The sequence below is a fragment of the Mytilus californianus genome, unplaced genomic scaffold, assembly GCF_021869535.1.
Source record: "Mytilus californianus isolate M0D057914Y unplaced genomic scaffold, xbMytCali1.0.p SCAF_7, whole genome shotgun sequence".
Lineage (NCBI taxonomy): Eukaryota > Metazoa > Mollusca > Bivalvia > Mytilida > Mytilidae > Mytilus > Mytilus californianus.
Genome location: NW_026262723.1, coordinates 68,104,927 through 68,125,954, shown reverse-complemented (window position 1 = coordinate 68,125,954; position 21,028 = coordinate 68,104,927). Strand labels below are relative to the sequence as shown.

At 32.6% G+C, this 21,028-nt stretch overlaps 2 protein-coding genes across 10 annotated transcripts in view; both read right to left on the bottom strand.

The window, feature by feature from the left end:
• Window positions 1-21,028, bottom strand: part of LOC127707681 (uncharacterized) — a 49,515-nt gene that overhangs the window by 13,461 nt on the left and 15,026 nt on the right. For 6 of the 9 annotated variants that reach the window (XM_052212332.1, XM_052212339.1, XM_052212333.1 and 3 more), the window contains exons 4-5: window positions 19,357-19,583; window positions 17,951-18,558 (exon numbers count right to left, since the gene is read on the bottom strand). The exons of 2 other annotated variants lie outside the window; for them this stretch is intronic. In XM_052212332.1, the coding sequence (XP_052068292.1) occupies window positions 18,133-18,558; window positions 19,357-19,583 (653 nt within the window). In that variant the 3' untranslated portion in view covers window positions 17,951-18,132. Of the gene's footprint in view, window positions 1-17,950; window positions 18,559-19,356; window positions 19,584-21,028 lie in introns of those variants that run through there. One more of the 9 variants, XM_052212341.1, reaches the window with a different exon arrangement.
• LOC127707680 (toll-like receptor 13) lies at window positions 13,468-15,343 on the bottom strand. Its single transcript, XM_052212331.1, has one exon. It carries the CDS (start codon window positions 15,250-15,252, stop codon window positions 13,546-13,548), a length of 1,707 nt encoding a protein of 568 aa, XP_052068291.1. The 5' UTR covers window positions 15,253-15,343; the 3' UTR covers window positions 13,468-13,545.

Genomic DNA, 21,028 nt, shown 5'->3' with positions numbered 1-21,028 from the left:
TAATATGTGTTTGCACATAATGTAATAGGCATTTGCACATAACGTAATAGGTGTTTGCACATTATGTAATACAAGTTTGCACATAACGTACCAGTAGATTCACATGACATCTTGAATGTTAACAGAAAGTATCAATTGTTTGGCAAAACGCATATAAGCTATACCATGATATATTATATTTTTCACAGAAGATACATATGTTTAAACACAACATAAAGCCATTAAAATATAATATCATGAGGTTTTCATAGAACAAAGATGTATAAAAAAACGTTTAGAACATTCAACATAACAATCAAATTTGAGACAGGACGCAATTATTAACTGACTTACTTAAAGGAAGAATAGACACAACATAGAGGAAATGTGAAAGAACGTAAAGGTGGTTGATCATAAAGTTTAGAGGTATTCACATAATATACAGTAGTTACAACATAATGTAATGCATATTGCACACAACAAAGAATAGCAATGACATATTATACAATTGTTTGACAAAACAAATAATTAATTTGACATAACACAGAGATGCAGTGTCAGGAAATAAAGGCACTTACACATAACATAAAGAAGAAATGACAAGACGTAAAGACAAAGCGACAAAACACATTAAATATTTACACTATAAGACAGTTACGGCGTTCCATATCAGTGATTAATTTTTCGGGATGCGGGAAAAAATGCTTTTTCGGAAATGCGGTATTCAGCCTTTGTTTTCCGGAAATTCGGGATGACACGACTTCCCAAACTTAATCTACAATTTCATGTTCAACATTACTCAACACTTTTAATACTGAAACAATTAGAAATGTCAATATTGTTCTTTTTCAAATATCGAATACTAGTTCCCAACTAAGTGTCTAAATATATCCGTTTGGAATATTTCCCCCATATTGACAGCTATCTGAAGTCAGTTCATAGGACCTCAGTTTAGTTTACGCGTGGCAATCCATCACTTTTATCCAATCATCTGTCCTTTATGATAAAGATTGGTGTGCGATTGTAGTTGAAACAATGTAATTTATATAATGACATTGTAATAGTTTTATGACACAGTTACATCAAAATCAATTTAAGGTAATGTACTTCATTGTGGAAGCTGTGGACTACTGGTTCAAAATAAAATTGATTTCGACAAGTTACTTTGTAACCACTGTCATGATGTTGGGTGTATCTATTATTATTTATATGTAATTTGTTATTTCATAGTATACTCCTTGGTTTTGTGGTGAAGCCTGCAATGGGATTCAAATGTTATACCTATATAGTTTTCCTTAGGGTGCTGATTCTTTTATAAAGAGCCAACATTACATTAGCATTTAATGATAAAATAAATGACTGATTATGTAAACACATTTTTCAATTTAGGTTTGAAAGGCTGCATCTTAACTCAAAATGATAAAACCTTACTATGGTAGTATGTATTATAATAACATGATAATGAAGAACAAATATGACACACTCTTTTTTTCTCACTCAGACACACTCTCGTTACCTCACTTACCCTCACTCATACATGCATTCTCTAGTTCACTCACACTTTCTCTGCTTCGCTCACTGTCTCGTACACTCACTCTTGTTCGCTCACTGTCTCGTACACTCACTCTTGTCTGCTCACTATCTCGTACACTCACTCTTGTTCGCTGATACAAACTCTCTTCTTCGGTCGCTCTCTTATTTCCTCAATCGTTCAACCTCTCTCGTTCACTCATACACACTGTTTCTATCTTTACTCATACATACTTTTTCTTAATTCACTCACTCAAATGTGCTTTCTCTCTCTCATTCACTCATTCTCATATACTGTCGCTCGTTCACTCATTTGCAGACACTCTCTTAAAAACACCCTTTCTCTTTCGTTTACTCAAACCCACTCATTTTCACTTACGCACGCTCTCTATCTCATTCACTACAACGCATACTCTCCCTCTCTTTCACTCTAACGCACTCTCGCCTTCACTCACACAAACTATCTGTCATTCAACTCACTCACATATCCACTTTTTCTATCTCGTAAACTCACCCACACTGTCTAATTAACTCATTCTCACATAATTTGTCTCGTTCACTCGTTTTAAATCACTATCTTTCAATCACTCACATGCAAAATTTCTCTCTCGTTCACTCACTTTCTTACACTTTCCCTCTCGTTCACTCACACAGACTATATCTCTCATTCACTCACTCACTCACCTATTGTGCCTTCTTGTTTTCCAGATGCACAATTTTTTCTGCACTCTGAGTAAATTTTGTGGTGAAAACACAACCATTTTAGCCAAAGGGTCAACACGAACCTTAAACTTCTGTTTGGACTTCCCACAAAACGGGGTAAGTTCATTTTTTTTCTTATGGATATATATTTCTAAAATTTACTTCAAGTAATAATAACACCGCAGTTTGAACAAAGTACTAGTAAGTCGCTCAACTGACAGCCAGACCAAATATAAAAAAAAGAACAATGAAAAAACATAAACAAAGACTATGTAAAGCCCATCTCGTTTAGTCACAAAATGTGGGATAATACTGATATTCACTTTCCCAATTTCAGACATCCATCATCATATCATAAACAAGTCACAACTACTTTTAAATTAGTAATAGCAATCTTGATGCATCTGTCAATGTGTAGATTTGTAAAGATGTGCATGTATAAAAAATGTATAAACTTTACATTTGTACATATAAACTGTATACATAATCGAATATCCATCTTTACAGAAATACAGTTTATATACATTTTCACGGATATAGTTTATATGCTTCTCAACGGATGTACATTTTAAATACTGCTTTACAGATGTATAAAGTTTATCTGCATCTTACTAAATCAAGATTGATTCTGCTAAAAAGGCTGTTTATTAAATTAAATAATACTTTAGAATATAGACTTTATTCCGTCCGTGTTATCTTGCGGAATTGTTTGCTCTTACTTTACCTTTCTTTATCGTGGAAATCTTTTTACACTATATTTTACTCATTCTGGTATGTTAATTTTGTTTTATGGACCTGGTGCGGTAAACTTCTATTTCATAGACAATTATATATAAGCAAATAACTAAATGAATCCCGTTTGACATTACATCAACATTATAGATTTAAGACTTCATTGATTAGTACAATTTAGGTAAAGACGATATACTTTGTACAAAGCAAAACATATATACTTTAAAGTACTTTTATTTCGATGTGCCGAGACGAATTTTTATTAAGATATATGAGAACCAAAATTAATCTGACATATAAGATGAATGTAATGTTTTCAACACGCAGCTTAGTTCTGTATACCGATAATCTACCAATTATTGTATCGTGTGCAATATTATAAGACGTTTAATAACGAGTTGTACATTATTTTCTCCTCTGTAAGTTCTGAGAAAAATCTGTGTATGGAAAGTTACATAATATGTCTTGCGTCTGAGATCTTTTTTCATTTCAATAATTTACTAAGTGATAGAATTTGTATCCTATTGCCAAAAGAATTACATTATCTGTTTTCTCTTTTTTTTTAAACAACTCACTAATTGCTTTTGATTTAATTCGTTTTGCTTTTCTCTGTAGTCGTAGTTGGTCTCGGCTTTTATTTCCGTCTGACGCAGCTGGTTTAACATTGTTAAACTGTTATTTACATTTGATTAAGATCATTAATCAGAAAATATCACTTCGACATTCAGTGCCCTTGTGGAGTCTACATAAAGAAAAAAACATTGTTGTAATGATTATTTTTATATTGCATACTAATATATTCGAGAGTATATGTAGTAGTTCGGCAGTCAATGCTTATATGTCAGTGATTTTTACCCTCAAACCGTGCTCAGAAGAAATAAGAGGGCTACAATTTGATTCTTGTGAGAGAGGGGCAGATTTTTCTTTTGAAGTTTGAGATTGGAAAATAAAAAAAAACTGCTTGCAACAAGAAATATAAAAAAAGAATGTTTGAGATATCAGAAGAAAAAAAATGGATATCAAAGAGTAGTGATTAAAAGTATCACCCCACAGTGAAGAAATAAAAGACGGCTGATCACAAGACTAGATGTGCTAACATTTATCATATGCCCAGTTCAACTATTCGCGTGTCAACAGTATTATACTGCGTGATATCAAAACAGTGGCGGATTTAGGGGGCGCAGAGGGCGTATCAAATCATCTTTGTGAATTTAAAGAAATTAAGGTTTACTTTTAAAAAATGAAAAACAAATGTGTTATCAAATTGCAAAATCAAACACATCAAACGATGGAATGGAAAACAACTGTCAAATTCCTGACTCGGTACAGGCATTTCCGTATGTAGAACATGGTGGATTAAACCTGATTTTATAGCTAGCTAATAAAACCTCTCACCTGTCAGACAGTCGTATAAAATTCCATTATATTGACAATAATGTGTGATCAAAACAAACAGACGATAATAGGAAAAAATGTCAATTATCGATATGAACTGTACAAAATATAAACAAGTCTAAATTGAAAACAACGTTCAAACCTATGATTGCGTTGGATAAAAACCGCAATTTTTATACGTGTGCATGCAAAACAAATTTCTTGTTAGAGCGGTCTAAATATAGCACAAACAACATTTTCCAAAAGACCAAAAAAGTAAAAAAGTATATTTTAACAAAACGCATTTGACTAACAGGTCGAACAACAAATGTTCTTAAATCCTGCTGACTGCCATTGGAGATTGCCAATTAAACGGATCACAATGTGTAATACATGGATCTTTACTATAAATTTAATACCAAACAGAAAACAACAAACTTGCGGCAAAGATGGTATACCGCAAACAAAGGTTCAAATTATATTTGCCTTCGGGTTTATATGATCCGTTCATCCTATTTTGACTCCTCAAAATTCAATAGTCTATCCCAAATTGAGGTAAATTATGTGGCCTTCCAATAACCGTTTCGATTCCTAATATCACTGAAGAGACATTAATTGTCGAAATCCGGATATGGTGTACAAAAAATCTTTGCACCTTTGTTTGCGGTATACCATCTTTGCCGCAAGTTTGTTGTTTTCTGTTTGGTATTAAATTTATAGTAAAGATCCATTTATTACACCTTGTGATCCGTTTATTTGGCAATCTCCAATGGCAGTCAGCAGGATTTAAGAATATTTGTTGTTCTACCTGTTAGTCAAATGCGTTTTGTTAAAATATACTTTTTCACTTTTTTGGTCTTTTGGAAAATGTTGTTTGTGCTGTAACTGTACAATATATCTATATATAAATATCTTTAGTATTCCTACAAAACACCTATACCAAGTCTAATAAAACATTTATGACCGTAAAAAGTATTTCTTTTACTTAATAAGTAATTAAATTGTTACCAAAATATTGGCCTCAAAAGGACGGCTTAGAAATACGACGAAGGACTGATGAAAGAAGACGTACATAGTATTCTAACTTTAAACCGACTAGTTTTTGCTTTTACATGCACTCCTACATGTCACGTGCTTAGCGAAGAAGTAGCAAATACTAAATTTAGTTTAACCCAAATCGAACCCACTCGAGGCGAGTACGATATTACGAGACCACCGAAAATTCTCTAAGAAGACCTGAGTGCAATTACAAAAGAAAATTATCACTCCATCTCTACTCGACTTACTTTCGAAACCGTGTCATAGAAAAAATATCGGATTATAACGGTGTACATATGCGTAGATGTTAGCACCTATAGGTCATCGTAGGGCCGTATACCTTAGGTAATTAGCGGTGGATATTGCTGCTTCTCCTCGGAATAACCTACGAGACACCTTTAAATACACTGTTAATTTTTTTGTTGCTGATTTTTTATCTTTAATAAACTGTTGACACAGAGATGTGTCTCGCCTGTCGGCAGAAAATTCGAAAAAAAGAGAATGTGGTGGACAGCGACATTGCTAATCAATTCAAAATCGCTGGACCCTGACCTAGGGGGCAACGCCTCGAAATAGTCGTCAAACTGTTATGTACTGATAGTAATGCAATTTTATACAAAATATCATTGATCTATCACAAGTAGGTTCTATCAAACTGATTTAAGCGAAGGGAGTTTTAACGACCTTGACTACTTTTGAGTGTCTTGCACAGTCGGGCTCACGACTATAAGAAAACTTAACATTGAAAATTGCTTTTAAATTGAAAGTCGCAGCACCTTGACTCAAAGGGCAGGGCCTCGAAATAGTCGTCAAACTGATATGTAATGATAGTAATGAAACTTTATACAAAATATCATTGATCTATCACAAGTAGTTTCTTTAAAACTGATTTAAGCGACTAGTAGGGGGGTTTTAACGACCTTGACTACCCGCGAGGGTTTTGCACGGTCGAGCTCACGACTTTAAGAAAACTTAACATTGAAAAATACTTATTAATTGAAAGTCAGAGGACCTTGACCTAGGGGGCAGGGCCTCGAAATAGTCGTCCAACTGATATATACTGATAGTAATGCAACTTTATACAAAATATAAATAAATTATATAAAGTAATTTCTATCAAACTGACTTGAGCAAAAAATTTAACAGTTGTTGACGCATCCTCCACCAACGCCAGGAAAAGCAACACGTATGTCTCACATGTCGTGACTTTCGTCGCAGGTAAGACAAAAATTTTCCTCTTTAGCGGATTATAGAATAAACAACATCGATGCAATAATTGAACAACTTATAGAACTTTTTCAATAATCTTCGTATGTGAAACCACCGTTCATGTTTAAAGCCAAACTCCTCTGAAATGTACGAATTTTAGTTTCCATATTATATTTAAAGATACTAGCACCTGAATACTACTGTTGTTATTGTACAGTAGAAACTAGACTACATACGAAATCTAGCCATTTATAGACATCGTGCAGTCTTGTATGACCGTATGTGAAACAATCATATTCCATGATGGTTCATTTTCTATTTATGTAGGAAATCTGTTCTATACGTCTGCTTTTGTAACCTTTACTTAATTTAGAATTCTGACTTAACCATTCCTTCAATCTAGTTGAACTTGTTTATGACCGCCATAGCTGAACAGTATTTATATGGGACTTTATTTGATGTTGCAAAACACAATTTACATCGTAAAATAATAATATTGTATGCTTTTACATTGCTAACTTTGTATCATTCCGTAGAGTCAGGCCTAGTAACTTTAACTGGTGAGGTGGGGGATTTTCTCGCTGCGTTGAACACCCATTGGTTGCCTTGGGATGTTTTCTGCTCTTGAGCCGGGTTATTGTCTCTTTGACACATTCACAGTTTCTATTATCTGTATCTAATAATTCCACTCAAACCGTTGCTTGTGGTCGTCTTTCACTTGAGAGTTTTTGCCATGTCTATGTTGAATACCGCACTTTGTCTTCGAGAACAATGATAAAACGATGTCCCTTTTTTATTATTCATGTGCGTATAGTGATTTTGTTTCATGATTTTTTAATATTTTTTTTACCAAACGAAACATTCGAGATTACATGATACAGTATTATGCACAATGTATAAAAGTTACGTAACATTTAAAATAAATGAGCAAGCAAAGATATTTTATATCAACCTAATTAAGATATAGATCTCTGATTTCGTTATACGACGTAAGTTATGGTAGATCGATATTTTGATAAATAAATAAGAATGTGTCTGAAGACACAAATGCCCCCGATTAAGCTTTGCAATTTTCCAAGTTAAAAAGAGCATAACTCTAGAACGGTAAATGACTCACTGCCAAATTCGAACGCTGTCTGTGTGTTGTGGTTCTTAGCATTGTGTATGAGTTTCATAAAATTTGCAGTAGGCAAACTTAAGTTAGAGTGCGGAAAAAAATATGGGACGGACGGAAAGACGGAAAAGATGGACGGTCAAGGCTAACACTTAATGCCTCCGTCACCTACGGCGGAGGCATAATCATATTGATTTTATATACAAGAAATATTTGATCAAATGATGCTTCTAACAAATAGTTTGTGTCACGAATTAATATAGTCTATATCATTCCATTATTAAAAATAGGAGTGTTTTTAGCTTTGAATTAGTAATGATGAAGAATAATGCATACATCGTGGAAATGAGAATTATTTAAAAAAAAAGCGCAATTTCTCCTTATAATTTTATTGCCATCAGATCTGACAAGTGAATGATTGCTTATATATTAGAGTATACATGTAGTAACTAATGATTAGAATATGATTGGTTGAATGGATTTTAAAAAGTAACAACATTTAAAACGGATATATATTTTGTCGCTATATTTTAAGAATTTAAGAAAGAATCAACAGGAAATAAATACGGGTACGTGTTTTGTTGAATCTTCCGTTACATCTGGAAAAAAAACAAAGCCAAAAAGTGACTATAACAGTTTTACTCTTCAAAACAAAAATGAGTAGATGTGATATGATTGCCAGTGCGACTACTATCCACCAGAGTTCCAATGACGAAGAAAAGGGCCCAGACATGAAAAATGTGAAACGACTCAAACGAGGAAAGTAAAGCCTATTGTCACTATCAAAGTTTTCCATCAAAAACTTTGTCAACGTCATCTGTTGTCACTATCAAAGTTTTTCATTAAAAACATGGGTGAAGAAATTGTGGGAGTTCAGTAAAACGATTACAAAGAGAAAATGGCTACAATAAACTATTCATAGAATGACTGCATTGCACTTTCACTGTGTATTCTGTGTACTAACATTTTGAGAAGGCGAATGAGAAATCGTACAATAGTGAAGAGAAAACGGACAAATAATCTTCTTTTAAGGACGCGACAATTTTGCAGTGTGGTTTTGTTTTGTAAACAAAAACTGCATCATTTTTAACTACACTATGATTTGCTAAGTCCGTAAAAGTTCACAAAAGTTTCAAGGAAAAATAAGGCGAGATTCTATTCGTTCAAAATCCGTCAATGTTTTTAATCAAATTTCTCTTTGACGGTTGTCACTATAAAAAATCTTTCAATAATTGTTCAAAAAGAACTCTGATTGTTACAACAGTACCTATTTTAAAACAATACACTGAATACCACGTTTTATAAAAGCTGTAATTGGTTTAAATACTTAAACATTCATACGTTTTATTACTGCAAATATTGATGCAAAAGAGAAAAAAAACAATAAAAAAACAATTGGATTCTTTTTAAAAAAATATAATGGTAGATTATTGTATTAAACATTATTAAAGTATTTGTATACAAATTTGTTTCACTAGAACAATGCAAAATTGAAGAAAAAAACAAATGAAACATTCTTGGAATTTTGTGTTTGTATTAACTAATGAAGCAGCCAACAATATCGTTTACTTTTATATTCAGGTTACAAATTCCAATAAGGTCATACTGCCTACTTCTACTGAAGACAATACTGTATATGAACACATACAACGAATGCATTGAAAGTTACTATTGGATTCCGGAAAGGTTCCTACTATGAATTGGCGTCTTGAATTGCACACAAAAAAAAAGAAAGTGATCGATAGAACCTATTTTTCCGGAATTAATTTCACACCAAGGCCATTAATATAAAAATTAGTCCAATCTTATTTAATATCTCAGCTTGACAGCGTCATGTGTAAATGTTGACGTTTATACAGAATAATTATGTATTTCTAGCTCAAAAGTAATTATCGAAAAAGTTTAAAGGAAGGAAATTCTGAACCAAACCAAACATATCTGTTACAAATTAGTTCATAATAGTTGAGGATTTCCTTCGATGTGACATTTTACAAAAGGCATATCCAAAAAATATGCAAATTGGTGAAAATAAATTTGATTGTACATGTACAATACGCGTAAAGTTGTTGTTAAAGTTATAATGGGGATACATGTGCTGATGGGCAGTTAGCCCCCGAGGGTAATCACCAGTCCAGTGTATACTGGCACGAAAATACAGATATTGTACTACTGAAATTTGCAGTTACAAAATTTTAGAAATTATTTAAGATTAAGGAATACATCTCCCTCATGCAAAACACCGATTCTTTGCCCGACTATGGTTATGCTTTTTGTCCTTTTTGGTTTATAAGCTCTGCATTTTTTGCATTTTCAAACATTTTGGCCTCGAGCATCACTAAAGAGAAATTAATTTTCGAAATGAGCATCTGGTGTAGAAAAAATTAGTACCGTTGATGTTATTTCTACCACTGGGTCGAACGATATCTCTGCTGGTTGTATGTTAGTCAGTAGTCAGTACTTTCGTACATGCATAAGGTATGGATATTGTGTAATTAAAATTAGCTTTTACAAAGTCTTGGAAATTATTTTGAATTAAGGAATATAATATCTCCCTCATGCAAACCACTGATTCCTTACCCTGCTTCGGCTATCCTTTTTCGTCCTTTGTTTATATGCTCAGCATAAATAGTTGATGTTTCTAATGTGCATTATTTAGACTATTTTCATATACCAATTCCAATGTAGGTTTTAACGACTTCGAATTTTGACCATACAAGTGAAATAAATTCAAAGGAAATTTGACATACACAAATAAGAAGATGTGGTATGATTGCCAATGATACAACTCTCCACAAGAGACCTAATAACACAGACAATAACAACTATAGATCACCGTACGGCCTTCAACAATGAGTAAAACCCATACCGCATAGTCCGCTATAAAAGGCCCCGAAATGACAAAAATTCAAACGAGAAAAATAACGGGCTGATTTATGTACAAAATAATAAACGAAAAACAAATATGATATACAGCAATAGTAGACAACCACTGAATTACAGGCTCCTGACTTGGGACAGTTACTTATAGAATGTGGCGGGGTTAAAAAGTTTGTTCGCGCCAACCCTCCCATAACCTGGGATTAGTGGTGCAATGGCACTACACAAGATCAAGCCTTTCAAAACAAGAAACGAAAAACAAATACCGGTATGAGAAACAGCAACAAACGACTACTTCTTTAGTGTAGTGTACCTGCATCCAGTAAATATTCAACTATAAATATTACAGTTCTTCTGACTAGTGCTCTTACATAGACATAGATAGACATAGAGAAATACATATTTTAATAGCAAAATTATGGTGTCCTGATTAGAGTAGTATAAGGAATTCATACCCAAATAAACAAGTTGGTAAATTAACAACACATCATTTTTATGTTGACCACTGCACACACAAAGAGAGATAATAATGTGGTTTTTTTTTTTTTATCACATCTGAATAGTGAAGGGGAGACAACATCTACTCAAATGTAGTACTGGATGGTTGTGAAATGAGTTATTTGGTTTAAACTTCTACGTCTATTGGTCTTTGGTGGAGAGTTGTCCCATTGGCACTCATACCACATCTTCTTATTTTTTAAATAAATATCAAAGAGAACATCAATAAAGTTTGCATATTAGTCAATCTTTCCAATTGCTTATCAGATAAAGCTTGAAATTTTAAGTTAAAAAATTTCTATATTTTATCTTCATAAATAAATAACTGGTTGATTATATAATCAGATTACAAATAACAAAGTTTTAAACATTTTTGCTGAAGTATTTATTAATCACATTATGAAGAAAAATACACTCAAATAAAAATGAACCGTATCCGATATTGCATTGTGACATGTTCTATCTTTTATTCCCAGACTGTTATTTTTCTCTCTTTGTATAAACCTTGGCAAACAGTATAAATTGTAAATGAACTATCCTATGATTTCCGTGGCCATATTAAAGCTGTCACGTTTTAAAACTGGAATCAAGGCTTAAACTTCCTGTATGTTCTAAGGTCAATCCAAAGGTTCAGGTTATAATGTATTTTGGGTAATGGTTTCAAAAGCGTACATCAAAACGTTGTGATTGGCCAACAAAACCATAAACAATGGAAATTCTACTAATGACATGACACAATTTATATTTTTGGGTACAAACACAAAGAAATTACCCATAGTACTTTAGATTCTGAAAAGGCGAATTCAAACTTTGGCATTGTGTTTATCACTATCAGTATATTCTGCTGTCCATAAAAGTATGCTTTTTATATGTAAAGAACCATTTTTATTATGTTTTGTTTCTTTAAATGTAACATTATTGGATATTCTAAGATCTTTAAAAATGGCTCAAATTTAAGAAATTATAAGAGTATTGAAAATGAATACCATCCATATGTTCTACAATATTTTCTCAAAGACAATTAATTATGGATCAAAAACTGCACAAATAAGAATGATGTCATTTTCTGAAAATTTCGGCCTAGTCCAATACATGTTAAAAAGATCGTTTTATATTGTTAGACTCCCTTACTTGGATATAAAACTAATGTTGACAGTCTTGCTATCTATACCAGGTGCAACCTTACAGAATTTAGTGTGCAAATTTAATATATAACATTTCATCAGTTTATATTTCAACTGTTAAGGAAATTGATATCAAATATTGTGGCAAAGCGTATGTTAATAGGCTAAGCGGTAATCACTTTTATCCAAAATATAGGAATTTCTTGTCAAAGCAGGATCCTTCTTTCCGGAATTTAATAAAAAGTGGTATTTCTTAAATTTTGGTCATATTATTTATAAAACAACTGATTGAAAGAGATGCGAAAGATATCAAATGGATAATTAAAATCATACGCCGAAAACGAACTGGCAATGTAAGGGCAAAAACGTAAAACAACACAAAGTCAAACAACAGTTACAGCATACAAAACACAACATAGAAAACTAAAGATCGAGCAACAAGAACCCCATCGAAAACCTGGGGTAAGACCTGTCCATTAAATCCATCTGTTTGAATAAATGATAATAACAATAATTATACTGCTATTGTTGAAACTGGTACATATCAAAACCAATTTGTTCATTTAAAGAAAAGATACGTTCAACTTGGTTGCTGAGTGAAAAATCAAAACTAAAAATCCAAAGTGAAACCGACAAAGTCATGACGAAGTACGAAAGAGATAAACAATTTTACAAACCACTACATAAAAAACTAAAGGCTGAGCAATACGAACCTCTACAATAACCGGGAGTGATGTCAGATGCTCAGGAACACTAAGTTTGAAACAAGGCTAAGGTACAAGTTAGAGTATATTCATGTGAAATTAAAATGTTATTGTCCAGAAAATACATAGAATAAATGCCATAGGACAAAAACACTTTGATCAACTAATGATGTGTACACCAAAAGCCAAATAAGTAGTTTTAAATGCAATATAAGAAAAAAGATAGTACTATAAATTAACCTAAAACCTTCGACGAGCTCTGAACTACTTCAATAACAGGGAAGAATGGAACGAATTAAAATTCTAGTTCTAATTTTCAGCATAAAAGGTTTTTTTCTCTTACCCATAAATGCTGCGTTCTTTTGCACACCAGTCGTACAAAATGCTTCGATACCACAGAGGCAGACCATTTTTTAGGTCAGATGAAGGATTCGCCTATATCATATATAATATTTTCTTGAAAACATGCACATATTATTACTACTATAATAAATTATTATTTAAGATGTGTTTGTACTTTTATTTATAATCGAATTAATACAATTCATTAGGATTATAAAACATTTTTATTATAAGCATTATTATTTCATCAATAATTTTAATTTATCTTGAATCAGGAAAACTCTTACTCCAAAATCCTCCAATTGATAAAAACGTCAACAGTTCAACTAAGGTGATCTCTTATTTGATCCCAGAAAAGTTTCTGAGCATTGTCATCATTGTCCCATGCTGCATAGCTTGACATTTTCAAAAGGTGATATAGCGCAGAATTCATGTTCTTAAATTCTATTTCTTCGAGTAACACAAGAAATATGGATAATTTCCCAAGTTTATTTACTTTGTTTTTAGCAACAGCAAGCTGAAATAAGCACCACTCATTTTTTGCAAAATTATTAGAAAGAACAAGTATTTCTGTTTCACTCAAATGCATATGTTCAACAATATTATCTGCAAATACTTTTCCTAATTCAAAGTCCCTGTGTGGAATACACAACTTATAACCTTGCTTCTCTTCTATTTCTTGAATGAGGCTTCTTTTTACCCACGTGAAATCTTCGTAACAGTAAACTACGTACGCAGAATATACCAAATCCTCTCTGTTGACAAGTTCTTTGTACTGTTTGCGAAGTGAACGAAGTTTGTACAACTGGAATCGGAAACGCCACCGACAGATATAACCGGTTATAGTTACGATCAAAATTAAAGCGACGCCAAATCCGATTGATAAGGAAATTGACAAAATGTGGCATTCTATAAAGTCTGGATTGTAATCAACTACCTTCGTTTTGCCAATATCACATTTGTAAGTATTATTTCCAGTAATATTTACACGGGTATGTTTCATCCAATTCCTAAACCACTGAAGATCACAAGTGCAGCTAAACCGATTATGCATGATGTTTATTGAGGTCAAGTTGTTCAAAAGAGCCAGCGGAAAAGATGTATCATAAATCATTCCGATCTTATTTCTCCTTAGATTAACTATCTTCAAATTTCGAACTCCATAAAACACAGAATGGCCATAATTCCAAGGGTGAATTCGATTGTTCTCGAATGAAATCAATTTCAGTAATGGAAATAGCGGTAAAAAGTCTTTCGGCATGTATGATAGAGACATTGATTCCATCCATAATCTCCTAAGTTCTGTCAGAGGTTCGAACATGGATCTGATTGTATTTGATATCAAATCTATTTTATTATTAGATATATCAAGGTCTTTAATATTTTTACAGTATCTAAAAAATGAATCAGGATGAAACAGTCCTTGTTGCACCGATCTCGAGGTAAACGGAAAGCCGTCTGCTCTCCAGAATGTTAAATTTTGTAAAGTAGAACTATTGAAGGCATATTTTTCAATACTTTTAAATTGTGTAGACATCTGCGTCATTGTAAGCACCTTTAAAGAATTGAGATTAGAAAATATGTTTGTTGGTATTATCTCTATTGAAAGTCCACTCAAATATAACTTCGTAAGATTTTGCAGACACGCAGAATAGTTTTCTAAATGGTTAATGGTATATAGCTTTGTTTCAGACAGTTGTAACTTTTCAATACTGTATAAACCGAACTGACAAAAATCTGGAATTTCATTAAACCTGTTGCCAGCCAAGTTAATATAGCGTATATTAGAAAGTCCAGTCAAATTACAATCCGAATCTTTAATTGAATTCCATGAAATGTCCAGTGACATCAGTTGGCTAAGACCTGAAAACCAAGTTCCTTCAAATGGAGTTAAGTAGCTATGGCTTAACTCTATACTTGTTAAAGAACTATTTGCTAAACCATCAAATAATCCTTCAAATGGATACCAGTGAAGATGGTATAATCTCAAACATTGTATACCTTTTGGTAAACTTTTAAAACAGTTCATTGCATCCTGTTCCGTTATACTGTTGTTAGAAAGATCTAGCTTTTGCAGGTAATCGAATTTAGAAAAGGCATATCTTTTAATAACCCTGATCGAATTGCCTTGCAAATCTAAATTTATAAGTTTTAAATCTGTTAGATTGCTGAGTGCATTTCTTGACACATTTGGTAATTGATTATATATAAAAATAACTTCAACTGTTTTTAAAGGAAATTTTGGAATAATATTTAACTTTGTACTCGCCAATTTGCCATTACATGTAGAAATATGACGGTTTTGTTTATCATATCCACATTTACAAAACTTTGGACAGTTCCCTTTTTTGATTTTAATACCGCAGAAATCTGTGGTATGAATAGATAAAACAAAAGTCTTCGGAACATGATCTCACGGCTATTCTAAATAAAATCTGAAACATAATAATATGCACATTTATGGTTTTATACTATGAATGTCATCTCTTTCTCTCTACTGTTCACATTTGAGCAGGGAGTATTTACTGATTATCAAAAAAATTATCATAAAAAAAATATAAGTGAAACGTGCATTATTCCTTATTCTGACCCCAAAACTGCTAAATTTTCTTACTTAAAATTATCAATATGTGTATATTCATATATGTACAAATATATAAATTAAAAATGGAACTGATATCTAGTTGGATTTCAGTTATCTTTGAAATTTCATAATGTCAGCTAATATCCCCGTTTTGAAATACAGTAATAATGGTATATTTAATGTCGATTGCATTATTTAGAGAGTACTCACTGTTTCGAGAACATGGAATCAAATGATATATACTTCTCAATAACAAAATAAAAATAGTTTTTTTTTTAAGCACTTTAAAATATAAAATTATTTGTCATAACTTTCATAACGGAAACATTTCATCGTGTAACTTTTTGACTAAAGTTCAAGCACAATGGCATGAAATCCATATGTTTGATTCATTTCATCCGTAACATTTGTTTCAATGGTAAAAGTCATATGACCAAGAAGTGATGTTCACTTAAATTGCACCTTATTGAATTGACAGAAACTGATTGATAGTCTTTGACAATAACTATGCGTTTTAGTGTGAGAGTTATCTCTAAATTTAACAAACTCTTAATTGAAGTTGAGTAATATGGAATTTCCCAAATCCAATTATTCTTCCTTTCTTTTTCGTCTTTAAATATATATATTTTAAAATATATCAAGTTTTAACTTGCTTTAATAACTTAAAAATGTTTAATCAAGCTATTCCTGATGTGTAAATTACACATTGTCAAGTGCAAGTAGCCCAGGTCGCAATAAAGGGACCACTTTATTTTTTTACCAACCTAATTTGATCAAGAGAGTTTTCCCTGTTTAAATGACCAAAATAATTGTAAATGAAATTAATTTCTCCTGAGTGTTCTCATCATTATATGCAGCATAGAGGATGTAGACAAGAGGCGAAAGACACCAAAGCGATATATGCAGGTTTTCCCACTTCAAAATGATTTTCGCGGTCTTTTCGTCGGAAAAAGCCTGTACCAAATCAGGAATACGACAGTTGTTTTCCTTTCGTATTGTTGGTTGATAAAGTCTAACGTTTGATTTGTGAGTTTTTATCGACTTCTCCTTTTTTAATGTTACCTTGGAGTCGGTATTTTTGTTATACTTTTTTATTTCCATAGTAGTGATTCAGCACGACAGCGATATTCTGGACAGTCGACATGTTCTTGGTTCGCTGCCATCTTGAAAAGCTCAATGGATCTTGAGACTTCAACATCACTTGAAAAAATGCCTAATGTTTCATTTCATGACATTTTCTAAGCTTTAAAGCAACAATACGACGTTAACTCTAAACTCCTTCAGGAGTTCATTGATTTTTAAAAATGAGGTTCTAGGGCCTACTTGAACGGTCTGATTGCAGATTTAAAAATCTAAAAATTAAAATGTATATAACTGGAAATATAAGGGTTACAAAGTGCATGATAAAATTTATGACTGTTTTCGACTGATGAGTTTAAATATCCCTTTGCTATCTTTTGTCTATCTTATACACTGAATTCTGAAGTTTTATGAGACCCTGATCAAGTTTTTTTGGATTTTTTGAAAATTGTAAATCAGACTACGCACTTGAGACTGTTGCTGGGGTTATAGACAAAACGCAACAAATTAATTAAGATAAAAACCATTGCTAGTAGCAGTGGGTATACAGTAGCAATTTAAATCCTAAGAATTAAAATCCTAAGAATATTGCTCATGGTATGTGGCATGAACGGATGTGCACAACAGGTCTATTCAGAAAGTTTCATTTTAGGCTTTAAAGTTTTCAAATGTACATGCATGTACTAGTAATTAGCATTCCTTTCTTTTGGTTTAGCATCGACTATCCACTTTAATAGTTTTTGGTTTGTATTCTTTAAACCGTTGTTGTTCATATACTTATATGTTTAAATATATTAAATTATGGCGTTTTTGTTAGGAGTCATTTCGAAATAACAAATAAGTCTGGATAACACATTGGAATGAATATATATTGATGGAGTTTTTATAATACTTTGTTTTCTAGTTAAAAGTCCTGTAACATGTTATAGTAGTTTCAGGTTGCAAACTTTAACTGACTAGAAAGTTGCCCTCGCGGTATCCTTTATTTACTTTTGCCATTTGGTTGCTGTCTCACAGACGTATAACCTTCATCTACTTGTGTTCAAATATAACAACAAGTATAACATTTGTACAATTTCAATTACTGTTTTTTTTACACTGTACCATTTCAATTCACAAGCAAATAAATGCTACAGAAAACTAATTTGTTTTGTAACATACTTTTGAATAAAATGTTCAGAAATGTAAAAATAAAATTCTAGGAAAAAATTTATACATCATATAACATAAAGTGTCATGTAAATTTCATCTAAAACTTTGCCTCATTAAAACAATTTGTTTTAAATTCTGTGCCAAATCTTCCACACGATTTGGTTTAAAAACAATTTTAGCCTCGATTTGATGACCTGTTCCCATGATTCCACTCATTTGGAATGTATCATCTGCGACTTTCACTGGTCTTGCGGAATTGATATATTCTTCGGTTTTGAAATTAAGTCCGGGGTACCTGTTATTCAATTTCTTCATTGTTGCATGCCATTTTCTATCATGTTCTGTGATACCGACGTCGGATATGCCGACAGAGAGTTTATTTGTGTATTTTATATAGTTTAGAAATGCAGGCCATGGTAATGTGAACATAATAACCAGACGTCGGTCACAACCACTGATGAGCCACGACACTATTCCACATATTCCAAATGCAGGCCAATATGGTTTCTTCGTTGCCACCTGTAAAATAATTCGTTTATTAATGATGAATAATACTGTTCATAAGTTTTGGAGATTTTTTTTATCTGAAAGGTGGGTAACAAAAATTTAAAAAACAAGGATGACTTTGTGTGCATTTTATATAACTCGATCCTTTTTTTTTAAATATCAAGCAAACAAGTTAATAAAAGCTTAGTACCCCTATTGGTGGATAGCCAGTTCCCTATGGTACCACTCCCCCTCCAGCCCCACCCCTAATGTATAGTCATGATTCAAACGATACATTTTAAAAGAAAAATTATTTTACTGTTTATAAATCATACGATCGAAATTAAATTTGATATCGTTTACTTTAGGCGGATTTGATATCGTTACTTTAGGCGAATTTGATATCGTTTACTTTATCTATTGTATCCCTTTTATTCGTTTTCATGCTCCAAGACTTAATTTAAAAAGCGTATGTTTTTTAATTTCAGTTCATTTGTATGTTTTGGAGTTTAGTATGACGCCCATTTTCATTGAGCTAGTACACATTATGTTAAGGGGCCAGTAGAAACCCGCCTCCAGGTGCGGGATTTTCTCGCTGTGTTGAAGACCCATCGGTGGCCTTCGGCTGTTTTCTGCTCTTTGGTCGGGTTGTTGTCTTTTTGACACATTCCCCATTTCCATTCTCAATTTTGTTGGATGAAATATATGTAGCGGTATAAGGGTTGGCGATATTTGCAAAAGGTTACGATAATCGAAATACCATAATTAGCATTATGTTGTATATTTCAAACATTTCATTTTCTATTGAATTCAAAACCTTATAATATATACCATTGCCTCTTTATATCCTGGAAGAATGTCTGAAGCTGGTATTGAAATTTCTCCACTTGTCAAGTATGTCTCAGAATTTTCTAATTTATATTTCGTCAAGTTCTCTACCTCAATTCCAAACACAACGTGATAGTTTCGAGGCATTATCGATGACAATGTGGCATTCCCTAGAGAAGAACCTGGCACAGCTGTGACACCATCAAGCAGATTGTCAATGGAAACTGATTCTACAACAAGATAAATATGTGAAATTGATTTTTTTTTTAAATTGTTCGATTAATATGATTGTGTATTGGATCTTAAAATCATGAAAATATGTTAAAACAAGCATGACATGCAAATTATTATAACCTGAAATGTGGGAATTTTGGAATTTCACTGGAAAATGATGGTATCTATACTATTAAATTTGGAGACCAAAATTTTTTAGCCGGTTTGTCTCCGAGCCGACGATCGTCTGAAGTATTATATAATAATAAATAGTTAGTGTATGCAATGTACTTTATAACTTCATATAGTAATTGCTTTAATTAACGTAGCTTAATTAATTAAACCCCAAATAAAGTTCCTTACCGTCTATGTTTTGTAAGCAGGCGGAAATGGTTTTGTATTCAATTGGTCTTGAATTTATGACAACTCGGCCCACGGCCAACTCGCACAACTCAAACACTCTCACTAATTATTACAACTTGCATCACTTTACCAAACTCGCACCATTCAAAAAAAAAAAAAAAAAGAAATATAAGCAACTCGAAGAAATGTGTTTAATCATTAGATTGTTTTCTTCTTCTCTTAATAAATTCCTCCTGTGTCGCACAGAGACAGAACTCGCACCACTCGAAAAAAAATACTACTAACTCGCACCACTGAAGAAATGTTTTAAATCATCAGAAAGTTCTAGATTGTCTTCTCTTAGTTATTTCCTCCGTTCTTGGAGCACCCGTATCACACAGAGACAGAACTTTACTTGCAACCTTCGAAAAAAAAAGAAAGAAATACTACAAACTAGCACCACTGAGAAATGTTTTAATCATCAGTGTTCTAGGTTGTCTTCTTTTTCTCTGAGTTATTTCCTCCGTTCTAGGTGCACCTGTGTAACACCAAGACAGAAGCTACTAATTGGACATTCAAACTCCTATGGAAGAAGAACTTACAAACTAATCAAAACTATCAACATAATGCATCAGTGCATAAAAACAGTTTGAGAAACATAAACCCAAGCTATGTATCACCATAAACATTTCAAGTAGTCTTCAACCCGGGTTGTTTCTAGTATAAAATAATAACAGAGATTTTGCCTTGCAATAGGCCACAAACGAAGCTACAATGAGTTGTTGCAAGAATTTTTCATGTGCAGAGATCTCTGTACTCTCTTTTCACGAGGCATCGGATTTTACGTCCTTCATTTTGACCTAAATATGAGAGCCAGACCATCATAGATGCCAGGATTGAATTTTGTACGCCATACGCACGTTTCGTCTACAAAAGACTAGGATGAAATTTGAAAAAAAGGCAGGACAGGAGTTTTGAGTAAAAAAAAAGGCAGGATGAGACACTTTGCAAAAAAAAGGCAGGATGACAATTTATGTAAAAAAGTCAGGATAAACTAATAAAAAAAGGCAGGACCGAATAGAGTGAAAAATAAAAAGGCAGGACCGAATAGAGTGAAAAA